This window comes from Engystomops pustulosus, chromosome 6 (assembly GCF_040894005.1).
Source record: "Engystomops pustulosus chromosome 6, aEngPut4.maternal, whole genome shotgun sequence".
Classification (NCBI taxonomy): domain Eukaryota; kingdom Metazoa; phylum Chordata; class Amphibia; order Anura; family Leptodactylidae; genus Engystomops; species Engystomops pustulosus.
Window position 1 is genome coordinate 31,784,109 of NC_092416.1, and position 23,940 is coordinate 31,808,048.

General features: G+C 42.9%; 1 protein-coding gene across 10 annotated transcripts in view; it reads right to left on the reverse strand.

The window, feature by feature from the left end:
* The window catches only part of LOC140134828 (myosin-10-like), a 98,494-nt gene that overhangs the window by 19,366 nt on the left and 55,188 nt on the right, over positions 1-23,940 (reverse strand). For 3 of the 10 annotated variants that reach the window (XM_072155498.1, XM_072155497.1, XM_072155500.1), the window contains exons 3-23: positions 22,882-23,038; positions 21,206-21,233; positions 19,938-20,040; positions 18,014-18,043; positions 14,611-14,703; positions 14,085-14,148; positions 12,169-12,267; positions 10,699-10,842; positions 9,908-10,003; positions 8,463-8,581; positions 8,232-8,384; positions 6,594-6,767; positions 6,297-6,470; positions 5,022-5,136; positions 4,100-4,168; positions 2,973-3,166; positions 2,206-2,327; positions 1,764-1,833; positions 1,359-1,519; positions 1,155-1,263; positions 275-406 (exon numbers count right to left, since the gene is read on the reverse strand). In XM_072155498.1, the coding sequence (XP_072011599.1) occupies positions 275-406; positions 1,155-1,263; positions 1,359-1,519; positions 1,764-1,833; positions 2,206-2,327; positions 2,973-3,166; positions 4,100-4,168; positions 5,022-5,136; positions 6,297-6,470; positions 6,594-6,767; positions 8,232-8,384; positions 8,463-8,581; positions 9,908-10,003; positions 10,699-10,842; positions 12,169-12,267; positions 14,085-14,148; positions 14,611-14,703; positions 18,014-18,043; positions 19,938-20,040; positions 21,206-21,233; positions 22,882-23,038 (2,406 nt within the window). Of the gene's footprint in view, positions 1-274; positions 407-1,154; positions 1,264-1,358; positions 1,520-1,763; positions 1,834-2,205; positions 2,328-2,972; positions 3,167-4,099; positions 4,169-5,021; positions 5,137-6,296; positions 6,471-6,593; positions 6,768-8,231; positions 8,385-8,462; positions 8,582-9,907; positions 10,004-10,698; positions 10,843-12,168; positions 12,268-14,084; positions 14,149-14,610; positions 14,704-15,875; positions 15,897-18,013; positions 18,044-19,937; positions 20,041-21,205; positions 21,234-22,881; positions 23,039-23,940 lie in introns of all 10 variants that reach the window. The other 7 variants (XM_072155506.1, XM_072155504.1, XM_072155507.1 and 4 more) reach the window with 5 other exon arrangements.

The window sequence follows — 23,940 nt, forward strand, 5'->3', positions numbered from 1 at the left end:
CCATACACATACATGCTGGGTAAAGTTGAATGTGTTCCTTGTAAGGACAGGGGAACTGAACTATATCAGGAGTAGCCTTGCCTTCATTGACAATGAATGGATTGGGCATGTTGAAATTAAACACCCTGATCCTTCTCTCCTCTAAATATTTGCTGTAAGGGAATCAGAAGGTCCCCATAAACACCAGATATCTGCTGGTTCATCAGACATTTATCTAATATGTACAGTATGTCCACCCTTACAGCTGTGTATGGACAAGATCTTCTGCTCTTACCTGCTGAAATTTGCTCCCCATGTCCTTCAGTTCCATCTCTGTCTTCATGTGGTTATCCTTGACCTTCTGAAGTTCTACCACCTTCGCCTGCATGACCTCATCCTGGCGAGTCACTTGTAGTAAGGGCTTGACCTGCAGAAAGGGAGATTTTTCATAGGATTTTTGGAAATAAATATTAAAAAATATGATAGCTATTACAATATATGAACAGTTAAAGAAGAATTTCCCCTGCAGATTTTCCGCAGTAATACACTGCAAAAGGAAATTGACCTAAAAAAATGAAGAATGCAGCCTTAAAGGGGTTGTCCCAAGTATATAAGTGATACCCTATCCACAGGATAAGGGATAATAAGGTGATAGGTGCGGGTCCGACAGCTGGGAACCCACCAATTACATGAACGGGACCCCCAACAAACTGGGGGAATGGGAATCCAGTACTCACTGTTGGGTAGAGAAGAAGCTCGAGCAGGTAACTGTATAGGAATTGTATCAATTGTATAGGAATGAATAGATAGATAGATAGATAGATAGATAGATAGATAGATAGATAGATATGAATAGATAGTGAATGGAGCAGCACCCACCCATTACTGAGAACGGGAACTCCATCCTACGGATTGCTGGGGGTCCCGTCACATAATCAGTGGGTTTCCCAGCAGTTGTACCCTAAAATACTTGGAATAACCCCTTTAAATGAAATGCCTCCCTGAATACATAATCTTTCCAACCAGATCAGGTTTTGTCCATGTAGCAGGGAGCATTGGCAGTGTACCCCCCACCTCTCGGACAGTATGACGTATACTCCTGTGTGTTGGAGTATTTGCGGATATATATATATTAGAAACAGAGAAGCGCAATAGACATGATGGTCATGACAAACCTTGGTGAACAGCCGCCACCACTGCCAGTGTCTCAGCTTCAGGTACGCGGCACAGTTCCTCTGCACCACCTTCAAGGCGCTCATCTGCTGCTGTCTCCTGGCAAAAGCTCTGCCATAAAAAAGTTTTAAGAAATTATTATATCCGGTGGCAAAAAACCTAGAAAATGGAAACAGTAAATACGGCTGCCATAAGCCATTACTTACTTTCTGGCTAGGTATCCTCTGCAGGCAGCTTGGAAGAGGACAATGATGTCTGTGATTTTCAGGTCTCGCTCTTCCTCCAGATGAGCCAACACTCCAGCGCGGAAGAAGATTTTACTCTGTCCTATACGGTATAGATTGGGGTCCAGTTCTAAGGCCTTGATCTGTCAATCGGGAGAGAATACATGTTTTAAACATGTGGCAATGACATATCAATTTCAGCTTCTTCAAATGAGCAAGAGGTCTTAAAGGGATGCTTTATTGTGTCTAGTAGCTGGTCACAGAAAGCTCCTTACACCATTTATCATTGATTTGAATGGAAGCAGACCTGCCAAGTCGAGGGGAACTCCTTTGACATGTTTTTAGGATACATTTTTTGGCTCTTAGAGTCATATAAATCCGTCTTACCATTATTGCACAGGCTTGTTTGCCATCCATGAAACCTTTGGGGATGGCGTTTGGTGTCAGGATCTCATATCTAAAAAGAAAAGTGCAATTGTTGTTAGTTTCCAAATTCATCCCAAAATGCTAATAATATATACAGGTCTGGGGAAAGCAAATTATAATCAAAATCTGCAAAATCTGTGTACAGTGGCAGCCCCTGTCATACACAGCACTGGATACTAAAAAAAAACCCACACGGCTACAAGTATAGACTTTTGAACATCTCTATAGTTGCAACTATGTGGGGTCCTCAACACAACACGTTGAGTTTGATATATGTAACTGCGGAGATCTTGACTTTTACTACAAAATGCATTAAACGCAAGGGCACGCGTATGATCAGCCATGCCAGACGCAAGCTTTCACCGAAAGCCATAAGGGGACCATTGAAAACCACTGCACTCACCTCTGTCTGAACTCCTGGAAGATGATTCTGTTTGGGAAGCCCTGTCTGCAGATTCGGATCCCCTCTAGGACTCCATTACAACGCAGCTGGTCAAGAACTAAGTGAGGCTCCAGTTTCCCAGCCTAAGGAATACAGATAAGAGTGAATTTACTTCAATAGCTACAGGTAATACCTGTGGGAGTATACAGAAGGCCTCATTTGCATATTGTTGCCCCAGGGGACCTCAATATTTTACTATTGATATCGAAGCTCTTATAAAGGTTGGATATTGACTTCCATGGTGTCTACCTGCAAGCGGTCCCAGTAAAACTGGGTACTTCCTTCTGGAGAAGACTTCAAGACTATTGTTCCCCATGAAGCACTGCCATTGCTAGGAACACATGCATCCTCAGCTGAACTGAGAGACCGCTTGCCTTTGGTTAGGGGAGGATGGAATCCCTAATAATTCTTCAAGGCTCCTAAAAGAGTCAGATTTTGACTATGAGGGTTGCTATCTATAGGTGGCATTGGAGACAGATTACTTCCTTCTGGAGGAGAGCTGTATAATGTTTTTCCCCCATTTTGTATCTCCTCTACAAGAACCATAAGACCTGAAAGAGTCATTGTAGGTGGAATATAGGAGGCTTTTTTTTTCTGAAGGACTCGAGTCTAGAGCAATATGCAATCTAAACTTACCACATCACAATGGGAAGAAGACATGTGATAGAAGACTAGTCTATGTGCTTATGAGTCTTGTAAAGAAGAAGCAGAAATGTTAATGTTCTTACCCTCTTTTCATGGTTGGGGATTATACAACGCACAAAGTTGGGATTGGTGTTCCTTAGTGTTGACATCAATTTGGACAGAGATTCCTTATAAAGTTGTCCCACCGTGCGGAACATCCCTTTCTTCGTCTTGTATGAAGAGCCGAACGACATCTCGGCCATCCCGCTCATCTGGTCCAGTCCCACTATTCTGTCGACTGATGGATGAGAAGGGGAATTAGCGGCTACAATGGATTTGGCTACATTTTCATTGTAGTGGATGAGCCTACATTGCCCAATAGTAATTGGTTTATGCAAGATCAATTTTGGTAAAAATTGTTTTGAATTCTTTTCATGTTGGCAATGACAATGAATGGCACAAAACAACAAGATTGATGGCAGGCTACAATACTTGGTCTTGGAAAGGCTTTGTACACATCTACTATGAGGCTCAGTTTGCAGCTTTCTTCACAGATTTTCGACAAAAATAGCAGGTAAACAAAATCACATTATAATTCAAAGTAGTCAGTCAAGTACCAGTAGTGGGCGCCATGTGATAGACCCATCCTGTGTTGGACTGGGGTCCCTCGGCCTACCATATACTAATATACTACGGATCCATCTTCTAACAATTCCTACGAAAAAGACCCTTTGAGCCTCCAAATTGAGTCATTTCCACTTGACCTCAGGGGCCAGTATTTGATTAGAGTTTGGGCCCACCGGAGGACACTCGGATTCTACGGTGGGCCAGTCCGACACATGAATTAATTAAGACTTTTTTTTTTTGCCCGTACGATGGAATTGAAAAAAAGCAACTCCTGATGAAGATATGAACTTTAGGGTTGTGGTCCAGGACATGTGACAGATTCATTCCATAATGATCAAGACTGGATGGGCCGCCCTGACTTACTGTACATCAATGTAGATGTGAACAGAGCCTCATCCACATGCTGAGTTTTTCAAATCCCTAAACCTCCAGTTTCTTATTCCTGGTAAGTATGTTACGCTATTATTTCTGATTATTATATAGCATGCCTTTGTTATGACAGTAAGAGAAAAGGTAGGAGATTACAGAACGATGCAGACGGGAATCAGACGCGTGAGTCATAGCTCCGGAGGGATGGATCAGACAGAACGGATGAATAACCTACTTTCACCGGGGCCTTGTGGCAGCACAGCGTAGGTGTCAAAGAAATACACCGCCTGAATATTCTGGATATCTGAAGAAATACAGCATTGCCAGCAGGAGGGGGGGGGGGGGGGGTTTATGTGGAGGTGGGTGAGGGTTATGAAATGGAAATAGTAAGGGACAGAGAGTGAGGGGTTGCATTGTGGGTAAGAAATTGGGTTAGTTATTGGTGCCAATATGGATTCGGGAATCGCATAGAATACAAGCGGCATCCATAATTTAAAGGTTGTTTATGGGTAATGTAATAGTAGAGGGTGGTATACATAGGTTGTACCATGGAAGTACAGGGGAAGTAGTTTGTATTGAAATGGTATAGGAGTAGGTATCACAATGGGGTGGTTGGATCATCAGTATTGGATAGTAGTCAGTATCAGGAGGTTAAAAAAGTGGGTATTGGGATGGGATAGAAGAGCGTTAGAGAATTCGATAGTGGAAATCACCATGGGGATGTAGATATAATTATGGGATTGTAGTGGGTGACAGTGTGGGATAGTTGTGGGGGGGGGGGGTTAGGATTTAGTATAGGATAGTGATTGAGCAGCAAAACATATAGAGAGAGATTTCAGGACATTGTAGGAACATTTGTAAGGAAAGAATAAGGAGGGAAAAGCAAAGCGAAGAGAGAAATAAAAGTTATATTGAAGTATAGTATATTATAGTATAGAAGAGTAGAAAGTAGACAAGCAGATTAGTAGCTAAACAGAGGAAATGCCATATAATGGACTAAATATTACACATCACGAGCACAGGAGTTATAGATGGAAGCAGAGAACTTCTATTATGTCTGATACACCAAGACACTGGGTGTCTAGGGCTGTGGCATATCCTATTACCCATCCATTTCATCAATGAATACAGCTTATTAGACATTTGCCATCGCTCACCATCTTTCCAAAGCTCGGCTGTGAATTTGTCTGTGCTCTGGTGAAGGAGAGTCGCAATGTTGTCATTCAGAGGATCCATGTTCTTCATCAGCCATTCATCAGCTTTGTAATCCACCTGCCGGCCCAGACGTTTATTGCATTAATATACACGTTTTACATGCAGAGGCTCATTCCCCAGTGAAAACACAAGCACAGAGCCAAGCTGAGAGTGCATGTGTACAGGGGTGTCCTGGGGAATAGCTGTTTGCTAGAGACTTCAAAACCAGATCTAGATTACTGCAAAAATCTATTCTGCTTGAGTATCATTCAACTCATACAAAGTAATAGGATCTCGTGCACAATGTGGTTTCCCACCAGACAAAAATCAACAGATAATGGCTCATATTTATTAAAGAGTTTGCAACAGTTTTCTGTTTTGACTTTGCACTAGAAAGAACGTGCAAACTGCTAGCACATGTATTTAAGAAGTGTCTGCGAGACATTTCTTTTGCGGCAGCACTATGCACTACAAATTTCTACACATAAAGGAGCGCTCCGGTGCGTAGTGGGAGTTTGTGTCGCACGTCCTATGTTAAAGGTGGCGCCAGATTCATGCAAACAGGCAAACTACACATAGTATAGTTTGCACTACTTTTGATAAATGTGGGCCACTGGGTTCATGGGGAGGTATATAAGATCCGGTCTTAATGAATGGTGCACGCTGCATGTGCCAGATTTTTTCTGGTGCACTCAGTTCAAGGGGTATGCGCCACATTTCTGTCGGACATAAATGTGGTGGCTGGTGTGAATATGCACCAGAGCGCCCCTTTCTGTGTAGGGGATCGTGTCGCGGTGTGCATACTAGTGCATACAAGAGTTTGCAATACTTCATAAATACATGTGCAACCAGTCTACCCATGTATTTACATGCAATCTATACCAGAATTCTTGCCTATGTTGCTTAATAAATCTGGGCCTATATCTTCATATCCAAACAGACGTAAACCAAATGAGACATACAGCATGGAGGTAATATATATACTCTTGTGTTTGCATGGTAAATGTCCTTTTCAGTCTTATAAAGTTTTATAAGCCAATTTTATATTTGTAATTTTTTTTATTGAATCACTAAGGTTCAAGAAATATACCTAAACTGCTTGCACTGTGTATTTTCCTGTTTCCCACCACACACCACACCTGACTATCATAGTAGTATTTTCTCTGCTGGGGTATTATTTCAGTACTAGAGACTACTCAGCACATGAAGCCAGCGTTGTGCATGCAGATGTCTCCCACCTTTCCAGCATAATGGATGATGCATAGATCGGCCTTGTCTCGGAGTTGCCTTGGTTTCTGGAATTTCGGATGTGTGCCAAGTTCTTGGATGACCTTCTCTACAAAACTTTTATCAGTGGCCTTTGGAAACCAGCACTCTTCATCCAGAAGTGAGAGGACACCTGGGGGATTTGCCTGTGTAACAGAAGAGATCAGGGGGTATGATGAGCATAATGGGGCTGCTGGATGTATTCCGGAGATCCAGGGATTATCTGGAATGTTCAGGCAATATCTCATGTTACAGCATCGTCATCTTACCGGCCTCTCAATCAAGTCAATACAAGGCTGCAGGTCCAGGCCGAAGTCGATAAAGTTCCACTCGATGCCCTCGCGCTGGTACTCCTCCTGCTCCAGGATGAACATGGTGTGGTTGAAGAGCTGCTGCAGCTTCTCGTTGGTGTAATTAATACAGAGCTGCTCAAACGAGTTTAGCTGTTAATGAAAAAGGACAAAAGTTTAGCCACAAAAAAAAAAATTCTGCCATGAACGTACAATTCCAGTGGGAGAACCATCTGATTAATGGGTCTGACTGATCATGTGTCCCGCCAATCCATTTAGTACTAAGGGAGTGTTTGAAATCGATGAGTATGAGCTCTGCCATCTCCACTAACAAGAGCGCTGTGCAATTTCTGACACTCTGATAGAACTGAATGGAGCAGCAAGATGCTGGACTGGCTGCATGACCCAACAGTGAGGCAGGGACATCGATTCTTGCTATCATCAGGGTCCCCAGAAATTGGATCCACACTGATCAATAACTATCAAACTTGCTGCAAAAGCTTTAAGTATGACTGACAACCTTCTAGATCGGTGTGCATGCGCAGATAGCTGTCAATCACTGAGTAGTCTAAGAAAGCCCTGCTGGTAGGGAGAAGGGTAGGTCCATACTGTCAATTTGCTGGCACATACAAATGCTGAAAAATTCTTAAAGCAAATCTACCATCAAAATCCAGGGACAATTACCCAAGCACCCTGACTGTGGTAATCTTCTTATATTTGTTACCCATGGACTTCTTCCTCCAGAAATCAAGTTTTATAATTAAGCTAATGAGTCAGTTCTCTAGGGGCCTTAACAGAGCCCATCTGTGATGTAGCTTCATAGACTGTTACAATGAGCAGAGCAGGCTTCCCGTTCCCTTCCTGCTGCTGCTAGGGAGAAGGCGAGACATATTCTGCTCATTGTAACAGTCTGTGAATCTGAAGCATGAAGGGGTTCTGGTAATGTCCTCATCAGCATAATTTTAAAAGTTGATTTTAGAAGGAAGGAGGCCATGGATTATAAATATAAGATTACAACAGTCACGGTGCCTGGATCAATGGGAATATATATCAGGACCTGGCGTGGTGCAGAGGCCCTGAAATAATCACAAACGCTAGCTTCTTGTTAGCACCTGTGATTATGTGCCCCAATCTGCGGAGGGCGCGGCCGGGAGTGGGCTGGTGCGGGGCGTTGCGTATGGTAAATATGCCCCAATGAGTCTAAGTGTCACTGGTTTATCATGATGGATTTTGATGGTAGATTTCCTTTAAGCTGCAAATACAAAACCTGCAAAATATCGCGTTTATATAGAAGATTTTCAGAATTTCATCCTTTCCTAAGCACAGATAAGGAATATCAACTCAAGGTTATAAAAAAAAAAAAAATAAGCGGTACAAGATATAAACTCACCACAAAAAAAAAATATTGCTAAAAAACCCTGCTCTTTATGTAGTTATACCCCTAGTTGATGTCTGAGATAGTAATTACCTATGGGCTATAAATATTACAAGCCACACAACCCGGCTATACATAGGGAATGTGCACTGCTGGCTGCACTATTTACAGCAGTACTGTCCCATCCTGTGCTCCGGTCATTAAAGCTGTCTATATCCTCTGAACTTACACCCGGTACTTACCTCAAAGATTTCAAAGCCAGCGATATCCAGAATTCCTATGAAGGAGGCGCCTTGTCTCTTCGTCCTATCCAAAGCTCTGTTAATGCGATGAACCAGCCAACGGAAAAGCCGCTCATACATGGCTTTGGCGAGCGCTTCCACCGCAAAGTCGGCCTATATACAAGAAAGATCGGGGTCAGTCCATGATATGACAAGTATACTGGGAATGTCCTCAGATTATTGGTTATTTACCTGTTCCTTAGTTTGTGCCTTCTGGACGTAATCGCGCCCCACTTTGATCTTTGGCATCAAGATGGCACGGCAAAATTCCGTCACGTTGAGTCCCAGGAGATGACACAGTTTCTGGGCAGCTAGGACAACGTAAATATAGATGGTTACTCAAAAATAATGGCGCCGAATGATGAAAAAAAATTAAAGGGGTTGTCCACTTTACCACATGTTTTTGTAATGTGTGTGTAAGTGTGTGTGGGGGGGCAGTATATAAGGCAATTTACCAAAATACATCTATTACACGTTCTGCTCCACTTTCTTGGTATGTGAAGTGAAGCCTCCTGTCTTTTCCCTCATCAGCCAGAGATTCCTGTCCATAAAATGGCCGCAGATGGAGGGTCATGTGATCTCTAATCTCAGTAAGCGCCAATGGAGATGAATAAAGCAGCCAGCAGATGTTTGGCCGGCTGCTCTCTTCATCTTGTGGTACGAAGGGGGTACAAATGACCCCCTTCTAGAGATCCTTGTTGGTCCCATCACTGAGACCACCAACTATTAGCAAGTTAGACTATTTCCTGTGGATAGATTCTAACTTGTTTGTCACTGTAGAACCCCTTTAAGATCTCATACAAAATCGCCCTAATCTACCTTCCACTGATTTCTTTTGGCACAATTTTAGGAGTAGAATCACAACTAAAACTGCAGCTGGTGACAACATGCAGAAAAGTGTTTTCAAATGTGGCTAATCCTGTGGGTCAACAGGGTTTTTTTGGTATAGGTCTTGTGGTGACAGAGTGCCTCAAAATCTATACAAATCAATGCGTATATCTCCCCTTCTATTCAAAGTGATCTGATTTTGAATTAAAAAAATATCTGAATTTCCACTTCTGGCCTGTAGGAGGTCGAAAAGATTCCCTAATGCAGTGATGGCGAACCTATGGCACGGGTGCCAGAGGTGGCACTCTGAGCACTCTCTGTGGGCACCCAGGCCATCACCCAGCACAAAGTTCACCATTCAGGGCTCAAGACCTCCTCCTGCAGTCACAGGCACCCCAGGACATGCCACGTTCAGAGTTATTTTAAAGTGACTTAAAGTGCAGGAGGAGCAAAGAGGTGTGGAGAGAGCTGGATTTTGATTGTAGACCCTTCTTGGGACCTGTGATTCATCCTGTTAAGGGGACCTTAGAGGGAAACTACAATAATAATCCAAATTTCTCCTTCTTTCTGCTGTATTGGTGTCCTTAGGACGCCAATATGTTTGAAACCTGTGAGTTACTTTAGTTACTTTAAATTGGCATTTGGCACTTTGTGAAAAATATGTGGCTTTTGGTTGAAGTTTCGGCACTCAGTCTCTAAAAGGTTCGCCATCACTGCCCTAATGTATAACTGAACAGAGAAACTTAGTTTTTCACTAATGCAATAGTGATATAGAAAAGTCTACAAGTCACAGTATAGATAATACATACCTGTGTTTTCTGGCATGGACGCTTGGTCTGTGTTCCTCTCCTTCCGGAATACAATGTTACCAAACTGCAGGACCGCGGACACCATCTTGAGCATAGCTGGAAGACCGGAGACATAGATAAGGCAATGTTCATATATAGGTTGAATAGCTTCTCAGTAATAAGACTTATTAGGCCGTATGTGTCTAACAATTGGCACCAAAATGTAGTCACAATTGTGCCAAATTGGGCCAAAACTTTTTGGCAGTTTTATAGCTTCTACAAGGAAAATGCGGATGGGCGTCACATAAATGTAGTCAAAATTATGCAACTTTTTATGCACATTACTTTAGAAATTCTTGTGATCCATGAGGGTACTCCCTCCCCCCACCACCAATCATCAAGTTATCAGTTAGGGAAAACTTAAAATTGCACGTTAGCGGCTGAATGACCCCCTTTGAGCCGTACATGTTTAATACTGGCATCAAAAAGTTGCCACTTTTTAAGTTTTGATTGCACAAAATTTGGGGGAAAACATTGTCCGGCAGAGATAGAACAAATGCAACTTTTTGAAAAGGAGCAAGAACTGCAGACAATTTTTACCCACAGATTTACTGTCACACATTAAGAGACCCTTGTAACCCAGATTTTCATATGGTCGCAGATGAGATATAATTCACGTGCTAGCCCTTTAAGCCAGCTGGATGTGATCCCCGCAGACTCTTCCCTCCCGCTAACAGGAGTTGCTCAACAATGACATTCTTTCAGGAAATAACTCTGATAAACACTCCACTTGGGGACAGCTTGTTACTTACACATGATTTCTTCATGATTAATTCCCATGATTTTCATGGACTCCATTGTCTCCTGGAAGAGCTCTTTATCCTGCTGTCCAGGAATGGTGACGTTTCCATTGGACAAGAAGCGATACTGATTGAAGCCCTCCAGTAACAAGTCGGCTAGGGGGAGAATACGAGAAAATATTATCACTGTTGGTTCTGGAAAGATCTTAAAGTGAAATTGTCATAATGACACTGTTGTCATTGAATTTACTCCTCCCGACCTGTGGGGGCGCTGCAGGAAAACTGAACTCTCACTCCCTGATTTCTATGCAGATTGGGGGATCCAGCAACTTGGATCTAAGGGATCCCTGCTTCACATTCATCTCAATCCCAGATTCCACCAAGGATTTGTAATTACTCTGCAGTAGAGGACTATAAAATTGGCAGTTTGGGGGGTAGCCCGGGGCCCATGGCCGCCCAATCCCGACCAAATTTTGTACTGAGAACAGTCTTCATCCATGAAATCCTCATACATCTGTTTCTGCTCTTAAAAAGATGTGTACACAAGAGCCATTTCAGGACCTTTGAAGGTCCTCCAAAGGTCCTGAAACCACAGATTAAAAGCAGGCAGTATTATATGTAGGAAGTGATTCCAGACTTGTAGGGGCTAAAATATACATACAGCCTGGGGCTCATGGCAGTCTTAATCCACCGGTTAAAAGAAATGTCTCCCTTGGGGTGTATTCACATGAAACAATTGATTTCTGTAGCAGTTTAGAGTACTTGTGCTATTATGTATGTATGTATGTATTCTAAGGTTATATTCACACTAATGTGTGCCCGCTGTACCGTAGTATGGCAAGCACAGGTCTGCGCCAGGGAGAGGAGGAGGGATTGAGCGCTGCTCACCCCCGCCCCTCTCCATAGCGAAACATGGCGCCGTATTCCGGAGAAAGGTAGGACATGTCCTGTGCGCCCATTGCCGTCTATGGGGGACGTATATACGCCGGCCGTATATAAGTCAGCCGTATATATGTCTCCCATACCGGAGTGTGAATATAGCCTAAGAGAAATAATATAGAAGGTTCCCCTGAAAGCCGTAGTAAAAAAAAAAGAAAAACTAAAATTGGGTTTATCACATCTACTTATGATGATTTTGTCACTTAAATAGGTGTTTTCGGTCCGTGCGCCAGATTTAACACGCAAAGTCCGACAGAATTGTGTTGCGCGCCCCATGTTAAAGGTGCACCAAAAAAAAGTTGGTGCACTCTGTTGGAGAAGTACAGGGGGCGCCAGATCCATGCAGAACATGCGCCACAAATCCTAAATCTGGCCCCCTCTGTATACTACATAGTGCAGTTTGCACAGTTTTTTAGTAAATGTGCCCCAATGTGTGATTGTTGCCTAATGATTATCACTATTTTACGGTCAGGGGTGTGGCATGGGCGCTTGTGTTATTTTTGATAACAGCCCCCCTCCCCCCCCCAATTCCTGAAGACTTACTTTTGACATGCTCGCCTGCTCCGGCTAGGAGCTGATAGAAAACATGGAAGGTTCTTTCATCCTTAGCCTGTCGGATTGCTCGAGATTTCTCCAGTAAATCTAAAGACGTGGTTTAGGACTGATACTTGTAGAACAGGTTTATCCTCAACAGAAATGTGTTCCCTTTAACAGGTAAGTGTCCAGATATATTTGCGGTTTCTATGTTGTTCCCCCTGGAAATATATACATTGACAACTGGGTGTTACCAGATGGGAGCGTGTCCACAATGCAGTTTGTACAATCAATGCTGACAGAGTCAGAGTGCACTGGGACACACCCCTATGACAAAGGGAAATGTTAACGCCCAGTTGTCTATATAACTTCAAGGAGAAAGAATGGGGGAATAGCACAAGACATTACAGATTATAGAGAATTAAAGGGATCGTGCACTTTCAGTAAATAATTGATATTGTTTGTGTAATGAAAAGTTATACAATTTTCCAATGTACTTTCTGTAACAATTCATATGGTTTTCTAGATCTCGGCTTGCTGCCCTTCTATAGGAAGCTTCATTGTTAACTTCCTGTTAATAAAAAACGGCCCCTGGTCATGTGATATCACACAGGTGTATGACTCATTATATCCCTGGTCATGTGATGTCAAACAGGTGCACGACTCATTATACAACTGGTCATGTGATGTCACACAGGTGCACGACTCATTATGTCCTTGGTCATGTGATGTCACTCAGTGCTCGACTCATTATATCCCTGGTCATGTGATGTCACACAGGTGCACGGCTCGTTATATCCCTGGTCATGTGATGTCACACAGGTACACGGCTCGTTATATCCCTGGTCATGTGATGTCACACAGGTGCACAACTCATTATATCCCTGGTCATGTGATGTCAAACAGGTGCACGACTCATTATGTCCTTGGTCATGTGATGTCACACAGGTGCACAACTCATTATATCCCTGGTCATGTGATGTCACACAGGTGCACGACTCATTATATCCCTGGTCATGTGATGTCAAACAGGTGCACGACTCATTATATCCCTGGTCATGTGATGTCACACAGGTGCACGACTCATTATATCCCTGGTCATGTGATGTCAAACAGGTGCACGACTCATTATGTCCTTGGTCATGTGATGTTACACAGGTGCTCGACTCATTATATCCCTGGTCATGTGATGTCACACAGGTGCACGGCTCGTTATATCCCTGGTCATGTGATGTCACACAGGTACACGGCTCGTTATATCCCTGGTCATTTGATGTCACACAGGTGCACAACTCATTATATCCTTGGTCATGTGATGTCAAACAGGTGCACGACTCATTATATCCTTGGTCATGTGATGTCACTCAGTGCTCGACTCATTATATCCCTGGTCATGTGATGTCACACAGGTGCACGGCTCGTTATATCCCTGGTCATGTGATGTCACACAGGTGCATGGCTCGTTATATCACAGACGGTAATCACAGTTGCCTGTTATAACGAGCCATGCACCTGTGGGACATCACACACATTAGGGATATAATGAGCCGTGCACCTGTGTGACATCACATGGCCAGGGATATGTAATGAACAGTGCACCTGTGTGACATCACATGACCAGGGATATGCAATGAGCCATGCACCTGCGTGACATCACATGACCAGAAATATAACGAGCCGTGCACCTGTGTAACATCACATGATCAGGGATATAACAAACTGTGCACCTGTGTGACATCACATGACCAGGGAGAGATTTCTATCCACAGATACTAAACAATGAAGCTCCATGTTGAATGATGCAAGCAAAGATCCTAAAGTGGACAACCCCTTTAAAAAACAAACATTTCAGGACAACCCCTTGCGAGTAAACGAGAATGCTCTACATTTTTACATGATGTTATGACAATATGCAAGAAGGATACAGGTTTCGATGTTGGCTCCAACGATGTATCCGGCTACATCAAAATTGATTCTGATGAATTTACCCTGTAAGAGGTTTAATACAAAAAGGAACGAAAATGAGTAATATCATAATGCTAGTTGGTTCCACAAGGTAATGAGCACAGATGGTGACATGCTCCACACACAGTTTATGAGTCTATTGTATTCATGAGCGCACCTGCCACCTCCACAACTCTCGCGGGTGACTGCTGCATAACTGCTGTATACACAGTAGGTTTTCTATCACCATCCCAGGGGGGGAGTAGGTGAAGCATTCTACTAGTGAATTCATCAGACTCATCAACTATGTGTCAACTGTGTGCCATTTTGGCTAGTAGGAGATCAGATCTGACCCCATGACAGCCTGTTCACAGATTTGCTTCAAGTTTAGGTCTTACTTTGGCTAAGCTTTTATCAGGTGTATGTATTGTCATGGCTCGGCAATGGTGCCTCCAAAACAATAGAATTTACTCTCCATAACTCCAGATGAAAAGACAGGTCACTTACGAATCGGGAAGAGTTATCGTTTTTCACAGTCTTGGCATTGCCGAAAGCTTCTAATATGGGGTTGGCTTGCAGAAGCTGGTGCTCGAGCTCACCCTAAGAATTATAAGAGGTCATTAGGGTCAATCAGAATGCAGAATGTAACACAAGACATACGAGAATCATCCTGTAAGAAGATGTGATTTATCTCAGACCAATGTATGACCTATGACCTGCCACCTATCTTGAGAATGGGGGTTAATGACCTCTAACCTGGTTGCGGAGGCAGGGCCAGGCATGCATGTTCTTGGAAGTATATGTTCCCTTTAATGTATGCGTCACTCATAGGGTCCTGTAGAGCCCAATATTTCTCCCATAGGTCCCATGCAGCTGTGTGTCACCACATGGGGCCACCTGTGAGACGTACAACTCATTGCACTGAGCTTCCGGCCGACTTCCGTGTAACCTAAGAACAGACACGGAACCCGAGACTTTCCCTGGAACCTGAGTCCACATTGTGAGATTACCGCAGAGCACAAACAGCTCGAAACCCGGTCACTAAGATGTGTATGACATGACAGAAACATAATGATGCCTATACGTGTGTGCAGGGGCGTAACTTTAGGGGGTGCAGAGATTGCGGTCGCACCTGGGCCCAAGAGGGTTAGGGGGCCCTTATGGTGTCCCTTTCCCATATGAGAAGACTATTACTTTAAACCATACATTATAGTTGGGGGCCTGGCACAGACTTTGCACTGGAGCCCATCAGCTTCTAGCTACGCCACTGCGTGTGTGTGTATATATTTTCACACTGAAAGAGAATTTTTACAAATTTCCTCCTAAAAGGTCTTGTGTCACTTATTCCGGAGCAGTTGGAATTTTTCCTCCAGCCCTCACCGTTCCCGAGGAATCAGTGGTTTCGTTTTGGTGCCCAGTATGCTAATTAGCCTCTCCATTGTCAGGTGGGCGGTCCTGTAGGCATCCTTGCACCTCCCTTTTGACAGTAGAGACCTTTTCAATGCCCAAAGTTGTAGCATGGATTGCTCGGGAAAGGTGAGGGCAAGAGAGAAAATTGCAACTATACCAAAATTGGTAAATTGACCTCCAATTAGAGGACACAAAGAGTAAGGGTGGTCCTACTTTACCCTGGTCGCATGCACAGCCATTATTTTATAATGAATGTAATGTAAAGTAAAATGCTGGTAGACATAGAATGGGAAATTGGATCGTAAAACATAAAATAAACAAAAATCGTAAAATTATAATGAAGCAAAATGGGTGTTACTCACATAGGACACAGCACTGGAGCTCTGAGGGAGGGGAAAACATACACAAAACAAATGTTAATGAGAAAAAAAAAAAGGCAACATAAATGTAATAATCAAATGATAAGAGGATAAAAGGGCTAATGATTGAGCGGATGGTGACGTTTGTGAGGGGGGTCAAGGGAACGAGGCGAAATCGGTGGCTACACAGCGGAATATGTCAGTATCCTCTATATTGTATATGCTATGTGATGGCAGCTTCACACCACAACCGATACAAAAGGGATCATCATGTAAAAAAGGTGTAAAAAATGTAAAAAAAATTATAGAATCAGTAATATTCCATGTTCCTTCCTACCCTTTCCATGCCCCCCCCCCCCCCAGACTCTGTTCCATCGGTATAACACATCACGCACCAACCCACTTCCCCGCTGGACGTGCCCCCTTCCAAGCCTCCTTCCTAACCCTAATTATACATTAGGATGACTATAATGTATACCACCGTAGTTTCCCACAGGCAGTAAAACCATTGCATCAGTTCAAATAAACTCTAATAAAAATACAGGGTAAGTCAAAAGCGAGGAGCCAACCTTAAAAGAAATCTACCACCAGGATGAAGGATTGTAAACCAAGCACACTGACATACCGGTGTGTGCCCCCTCTGACAGGATCCACTCATCTTTTAGCTTCTTATGTCCTTGGTTTTTTTTTTTTTAATAAAAGGCTTTAAAAATTATGCAAATGAGCCTAAGGGGCTCCAGGCCCCATTAACATTTATGTAGCCCGTAGCCCCTCAGTCTCATATAAGATGATAAAAGAAGATCAGATCCTGCCAGAGGGGGCACAGACTAGTATGTCACTGTGCTTGATTTATGGTTCTTCATCCTGGTGGTAGATGTCCTTTAAAACTTTCGCGACCCTATAGACGCCTGTACCCTATAGATTCATCTCCCAATATCCCGACTGTTCCTTCATAGATGTTTTATACTTGGAGTATTGGCCATGACATTGAACCACATTTATTAAAGCGTTTGCACCAGTTTTCTGTCTGACTTTGCACTAGAAAGAACGTGCAAACTGCTTGTACATGTATTTATAAAGTGTCTGCGCCAGTTTTGTGTCATGTCTGCACTGTGTCCGACAAGACAAAAAAATGTCACCTAAAAGGGCGAGTTATGGGGTGTCAGATTAATGAAGACCATGCACCAATTTTGATAAATCTATCAGAATCTCTGTATGTATGTGTGTATATATGGTGTGTGTATATACTGTATGTATGTGTATATATATGGTGTGTGTATATACTGTATGTATGTGTGTATATATGGTGTGTGTATATACTGTATGTATGTGTGTATATATGGTGTGTGTGTATAAACTGTATGTATGTGTGTATATATGGTGTGTGTATATACTGTATGTATGTGTGTATATATGGTGTGTATATATACTGTATTTATGTGTGTGTATATATGGTATGTGTATATACTGTATTTATGTGTATATATGTTGTGTGTATATACTGTATGTATGTGTGTATATATGGTGTGTGTATATACTGTATTTATGTGTGTATATATGGTGTGTGTATATACTGTATGTATGTGTGTATATATGGTGTGTGTATATACTGTATTTATGTGTGTATATATGATATGTGTATATACTGTATGTATGTGTGTATATATGGTGTGTGTGTATAAACTGTATGTATGTGTGTATATATGGTGTGTGTGTATAAACTGTATGTATGTGTGTATATGGTGTGTGTATATACTGTATGTATGTGTGTATATATGGTGTGTGTATATACTGTATGTATATGTGTATATATGGTGTATGTATACACTGTATGTATGTGTATATATATGGTGTGTGTATATACTTTATATATATTTTTTAAGGGGTAAGTGGGGCCCAATTCAGAAGTCAGCTATGGGGCCCTGCTTCTCCTGGTTAAATTCCTTTTTTCTATATTAGAAAAAGTCACGTTCCAGACTTATGACTTAACCCCGAGTGAACAGTTTACGTTCCTATCTAGAAAAACTAATCGAAGCTACAGAACTACTGTGGAGATGTCCGCGCTGGCGGTAAGATGGCTACCATTGTGCTAGTGGCATGCATTACACAGACCATGCAGGGTGCACACAGCGTCCACTTGCCTTGTGTTTGATAGATATGAAAGACTCCATCTGGTATTAGTAAAATGCACAAGATAATCAACAAAGACTGTTAGTAAAACCCCAGACACGTCTGCAGAGCATCGCAGCAGAGCGTATCGCACGTAGGCCGGGCGTACCGCAACAGTCATACAGTCCAAACCACAATTCATGCAACACGTGTGATCTAATCGTGAGACGTGTGGACATATAAAACGAAGAAGGGATTACTGTTACATATTAGATGTTTTCATGTTTGATGTCTGGTCCCAGAAGAAACCCGGAAATTCTATACTGAACCAACATAAAGATCAGACATTTATTGCGCTTTCATGTTGTCACACTCTGAATCCCCTCCATACACTCTGTAGAGGTCATAATTTAAGATTCAGTCAGAGTCATAGAGGCGGAGCAACTAGTTCCGCCACCGATTCGGCATCCCCATTGATGGGGTAGTCTGACTCCACCCCTTTGACAGGAGAAAGCCTAATTAGCATATCTGTTGCTGAAGCAAAATGCACGGATTGCTCAAGAACAGAAGCGTCTCGAAAAAAATTTTTTAAATGTATTGTGTGACCACCGGCCGAGTGGCTCCGCCTCCATGACTCTAATTAAGTACTTGCAGCATGTGCAGTTCTCAAGCTTCCTCTTTTGCATAATATAATAATAATCTTTCATTAAAAATTTTTTTAGCCTGTCCAACGTTGAGAGGATATGAGACAGATCATGTTGTTATGGGAAATCTATTATAGTCTGTGTTTGCGGATATACACGTATGTAAACAGTCTCTATTTCCTGCAGCCGCCATGGGTCTATATAAAGAGGATGGAGGACGTGAACCCGGCTTTGTTTACAACAATATTGTTTTTTATTTTAAAGTGAACCCGTCACGTCTACCGGACATCATGTTATAGAGCAAATAGAGCTGAATCAATATGAATAGTATTTTTTTTAATTGAAAAGCTATGTACAATCTGCCAGCTCCTCCCACTGTATAGAATACTGACTATGATAGGACAACATCTACAATCTGCTCAGCTCCTCCTGCTCTATTACATGCTGCCTGCAAATAGGACCCTGTACAATATGCACAGTTCTTCCTGCTTTATAACATGCTGCCTGCAGATAGAACACTATGTACAATCATTTTGGCTCCTTCTGCTCTATAACATCTTTACTGCAGATAGGACACTATGTTCAATCTGTTCAGCTCCTCCTGCTCTATGACATACTTCTTGCAGATAGGACCCTATGTATCAGCTCCAGACTATCTGACTATGACTGACTATGATAGGACACGATCTACAATCTTCTCAGCTCTCTCCTGATATATATCATGCTGCCTGCAGATAGGACACTATGTACAATCTGCTCAGCTCCTCCTGCTCTATCACATGATCCTTGCAGATAGGACAGTATGTACCATTTACTCAGCTCCTCCTTCTCTATAACATGCTGACTGGACACTATGTAGAATCTGCTCAGCTCCCCATGCTCTATAACATGCTGCCAGCAGATAGGACAGTATGTATAATCTGCTCAGCTCCCCATGCTCTATAACATGCTACCTGCAGATAGGAAACTATGTACAATCTGCTCAGCTCCTCCTGCTCTATAACATGCTACCTGCAGATAGGAAACTATGTACAATCTGCTCAGCTCCTCCTGCTCTATAACATGTTACCTGCAGATAGGACACTATGTACAATCTGCTCAGCTCCTCCTACTCTATAACATGCTGCCTGCAGATAGGACACTATGTATAATCTGCTCAGCTCCTCCTGCTCTATAACATGCTGCCTGCAGATAGGACACTAATCTGCTCAGCTCTTACTGCTGTATATAGATAGAGCTCCATGTAGAATGTGCAATCAGAAGAATACTTAACCATAACCAATAATTGATGATAACATTATAGACAACTTACCGGGGCTGTGTGCTCTTTCCTGCCTTTGTGTGAAGAGGCCACATGCGCCAAGTACTGGATCACCTTCTTTGTGTTCTCTGTTTTTCCGGCCCCTGATTCTCCCCTGTAAATATAAATTTTTTAGCTCATTCCTTGTTGCCGTTGCACCTGAAACCACGGCTCCTTCTGTTTTTGCTAGAGGTTTCCATATGGATCCCAGTGCAGAACCCACAATTATACGGTGATAGGTCTATATCTGACTATCAAGAAGCCTAGTGACATGACGAATAAGTGCTGTTGCAATGTCATTGAATCTTGTCAGAAAAGTGTAGGTAACTGGTTTGGCCAAGAGAGGTCATGGACAAAGTTCACAAAGGGATCCATTATCTTTATGGTGACAGCCTTTGCAGCCACCCCATTTAGGCATACAAACAGGTTCTTAAAGGCCATGGCAGCTCCACTGAAGATTCTGGGTAAGGAATATGCAAATATGTTTTCCAGGGAACAAAGCAGATCTTCTTTAAAGTTGGACATCAAATGTAAAGTGAGATCTGCAGGATATCATCATCAAGGTAACCATACAGGGTAGCAAAGAGAATAACTACCACAGATACGATGATACTAATATTATTAGAATGTGACCTAATATACTGTCCTGTACTATACATCACTATACTATACTAAAATGTGACCTAATATACTGTCCTGTACTATACATCACTATACTATACTAAAATGTGACCTAATATACTGTCCTGTACTATACATCACTATACTATACTAAAATGTGACCTAATATACTGTCCTGTACTATACATCACTATACTATACTAAAATGTGACCTAATATACTGTCCTGTACTATACATCACTATACTATACTAAAATGTGACCTAATATACTGTCCTGTACTATACATCACTATACTATACTAAAATGTGACCTAATATACTGTCCTGTACTATACATCACTATACTATACTATTCTATACTAAAATGTGACCTAATATACTGTACTATAGATCACTATACTATACTAAAATGTGACCTAATATACTATACTATACATCACTATACTATACTAAAATGTGACCTAATATACTATACTATACATCACTATACTAAAATGTGACCTAATATACTATACTATACATCACTATACTATAGTAAAATGTGACCTAATATATTATACTATACTAAAATGTGACCTAATATACTATACTATACATCACTATACTAACATGTGACCTAATATACTAACCCTAATGTTTGGTCGGGTTTATTACTTACGTGCAAAGAATTGACTGATCCTCACGATCTAAAGAAAAGAAAGAAAATACAGGGTTAAAAAAAACAGCGATATTCAGACAGCAATATTTGTCAATGGCCACATGTTGATTTTGTTCTCAGGTAAAGGAATAATGATGCGGTGTAGTGTTTACAGAGTGCTGTTTGGTATGTGGGTGTGAGGCTGCAGCAGGTGCTGCGAGGTTTATATCTTTTAGCTTGTCTTCCGCTTTACACATGGTTGTTGGCATAGTGATCCACTGGATCTGATGTGCCCTAAAGAAACCAAACATTAACCTGATCCCATCAAAGGAATTGTTGATCGTGTAAATCTCATGGTAAGAGTCCTAGTGGGGGGTGGCAACTGCATCGCCCCAGTGACTCAATCGAAAGTCATGGGGTCACAGGACCTGCTTCAGCCAATCAGAGGCCTCCGCGAACCACAGGATGTAACTTCCTCTTACGTCACAAATGAGATGTCTCAAGGTCCCAAGAAGCCAATGATTGGCCAAAGTGGATCCTGTGACCCCGGGACTTCTGGCTAAAGCATGAGTGATGGAGACCAGAAGAACCGATGCAAGGCAGAACCAGAGAAGGTTAAAGTCTATTCCCCTTAATTCTATAACAAAAATGTCTGTTTAATTGTTTCTGTTGAAGCAGTGATGTCCCCGAATACCAAATGTGGTTGCTGGGGCCAGTGACTATGTGGACATGTAGAGTGGTCAGACATGTGACTTCTGATGCTGGTGATTGGCTACAGCGGACATACAGAGTGGTTGCATGGGACTGCTGGGGCCGGTGATTGGCTATGGTGGACATACAGAGTGGTCACACATGAGACGGATGGCGCCGGTGATTGGCTTCGGTGGACATCCAGAGTGGTCGCACAGGACTGCTGGGGACAATGACTGGCTGCGGTGGACATACAGAGTGGTCGCACTGGACTGCTGGGGCTGGCGATTGGCTATGGTGGATATACAGAGTGGCCACACATGGGACTGCTGGCGCCGGTGATTGGCTACTGTGAACAGACAGAGTGGTCACACACGGGACTGCTGGCGCCGGTGATTGGCTACTGTGAACAGACAGAGTGGTCACACATGGGACTGTTCGGGTCGGTGATTGGCTACGGCGGACATACAGAGTGGTCACACAGGACTGCTGGGGACAATGACTGGCTGCGGTGGACATACAGAGTGGTCGCACTGGACTGCTGGGGCTGGCGATTGGCTATGGTGGATATACAGAGTGGCCACACATGGGACTGCTGGCGCCGGTGATTGGCTACTGTGAACAGACAGAGTGGTCACACACGGGACTGCTGGCGCCGGTGATTGGCTACTGTGAACAGACAGAGTGGTCACACATGGGACTGTTCGGGTCGGTGATTGGCTACGGCGGACATACAGAGTGGTCACACATGGGACTGTTCGGGTCGGTGATTGGCTACGGCGGACATACAGAGTGGTCACACATGGGACTGTTGGGGTCGGTGATTGGCTACGGTGGACATACAGAGTGGTCACACAAGGGACTGCTGGGGCCGGTCATTGGCTACGGTGGACATACAGAGTGGTCGCACATGGGTCTTCTGGGACTGATGATTGGCTACAGTAGACACACAGTGTGGTCACACACTGCTACATCATATTTCTAATGTGTAATATTTGCGGGCGCACCTTGGAGCATGCTGCGGTAGGCGGTTTCTGATATTGCATATATGTGTGGAGGCATTTCATGTCGCTTCTTCCCTCGATACATTTCCACTATTTGTTCTGTATAGATTGGCAGGTTCTTGTATGGGTTAATCACAACGCAGAAGAGACCTGAATATGTCTGGATTAAAAAAAGAAAAAAAATGTAGTCATCATAACCACAAGTAAAATTAATCAATAAGCTTCTATGTAACTATGTATGCTATCTCCTCTGTAGGCTCCCAAAAGTACAGGAGATCCTGCTCCTCTATCTGTAGTGGAACCTCTTAGACAACAGCAGCATGGAGGATATTATACAGCAGTGCTAAGCAGTGGTTTCAGAATGGAGAGGCCCCAGATATAACTTTAATTGTTGCCCCCAGAAACAACTAATTTACCCCTGTATAAAATTAGATTTACAATCAGTAAATGCTGAGGTAGGATCTTGGTATATCACATTTTGGATTGTTTATAGATTTATAGTTAGATTAATCTGTAATCCTGTCACCTATGAATTCAGAAGTCATACAGAAACTGTAATCTTTCGTCCACTTTTACATATAATGTTACAGAGGAGGTCAAATTTCTATTGTTTTTGGATTACTACTTCTTCTCATAAACATTATCCTGTAACTAAGATTGGACATAGACAAAAGAGCAAAAATTTCAGCCATCACATTGTTGCCAACACGTTTTTTATGAAATCTGTGCTCTGCTTTTCCCTGGAAGCAGTAGCAGTCTCTTCTTCTCCGCTCTGCCGCAGCTGTACGCACCGGCTCTGAAGCCGGCAGACATCAAGGCTGCTGACTTCAGAGCCGCGTGTCCAGCTGCCAGAGGAAAGGAGGAGACTGCTACATTTTTTTACAAACAAGGGGGGACTCTGGCGACTGGCTAGTATGTGGATGGAGGGGGGGGGGGGGCACGGCTGCTGTGTGAACTCTAGCTGCTGTCCTGTGGGGTCACTGAGGCTACTCTGTGGGGGTTACCCTTACTACTCTGTGGGGCACATTCTGACTACTCTGTGGGGGTCACTCTGGCTGCTGT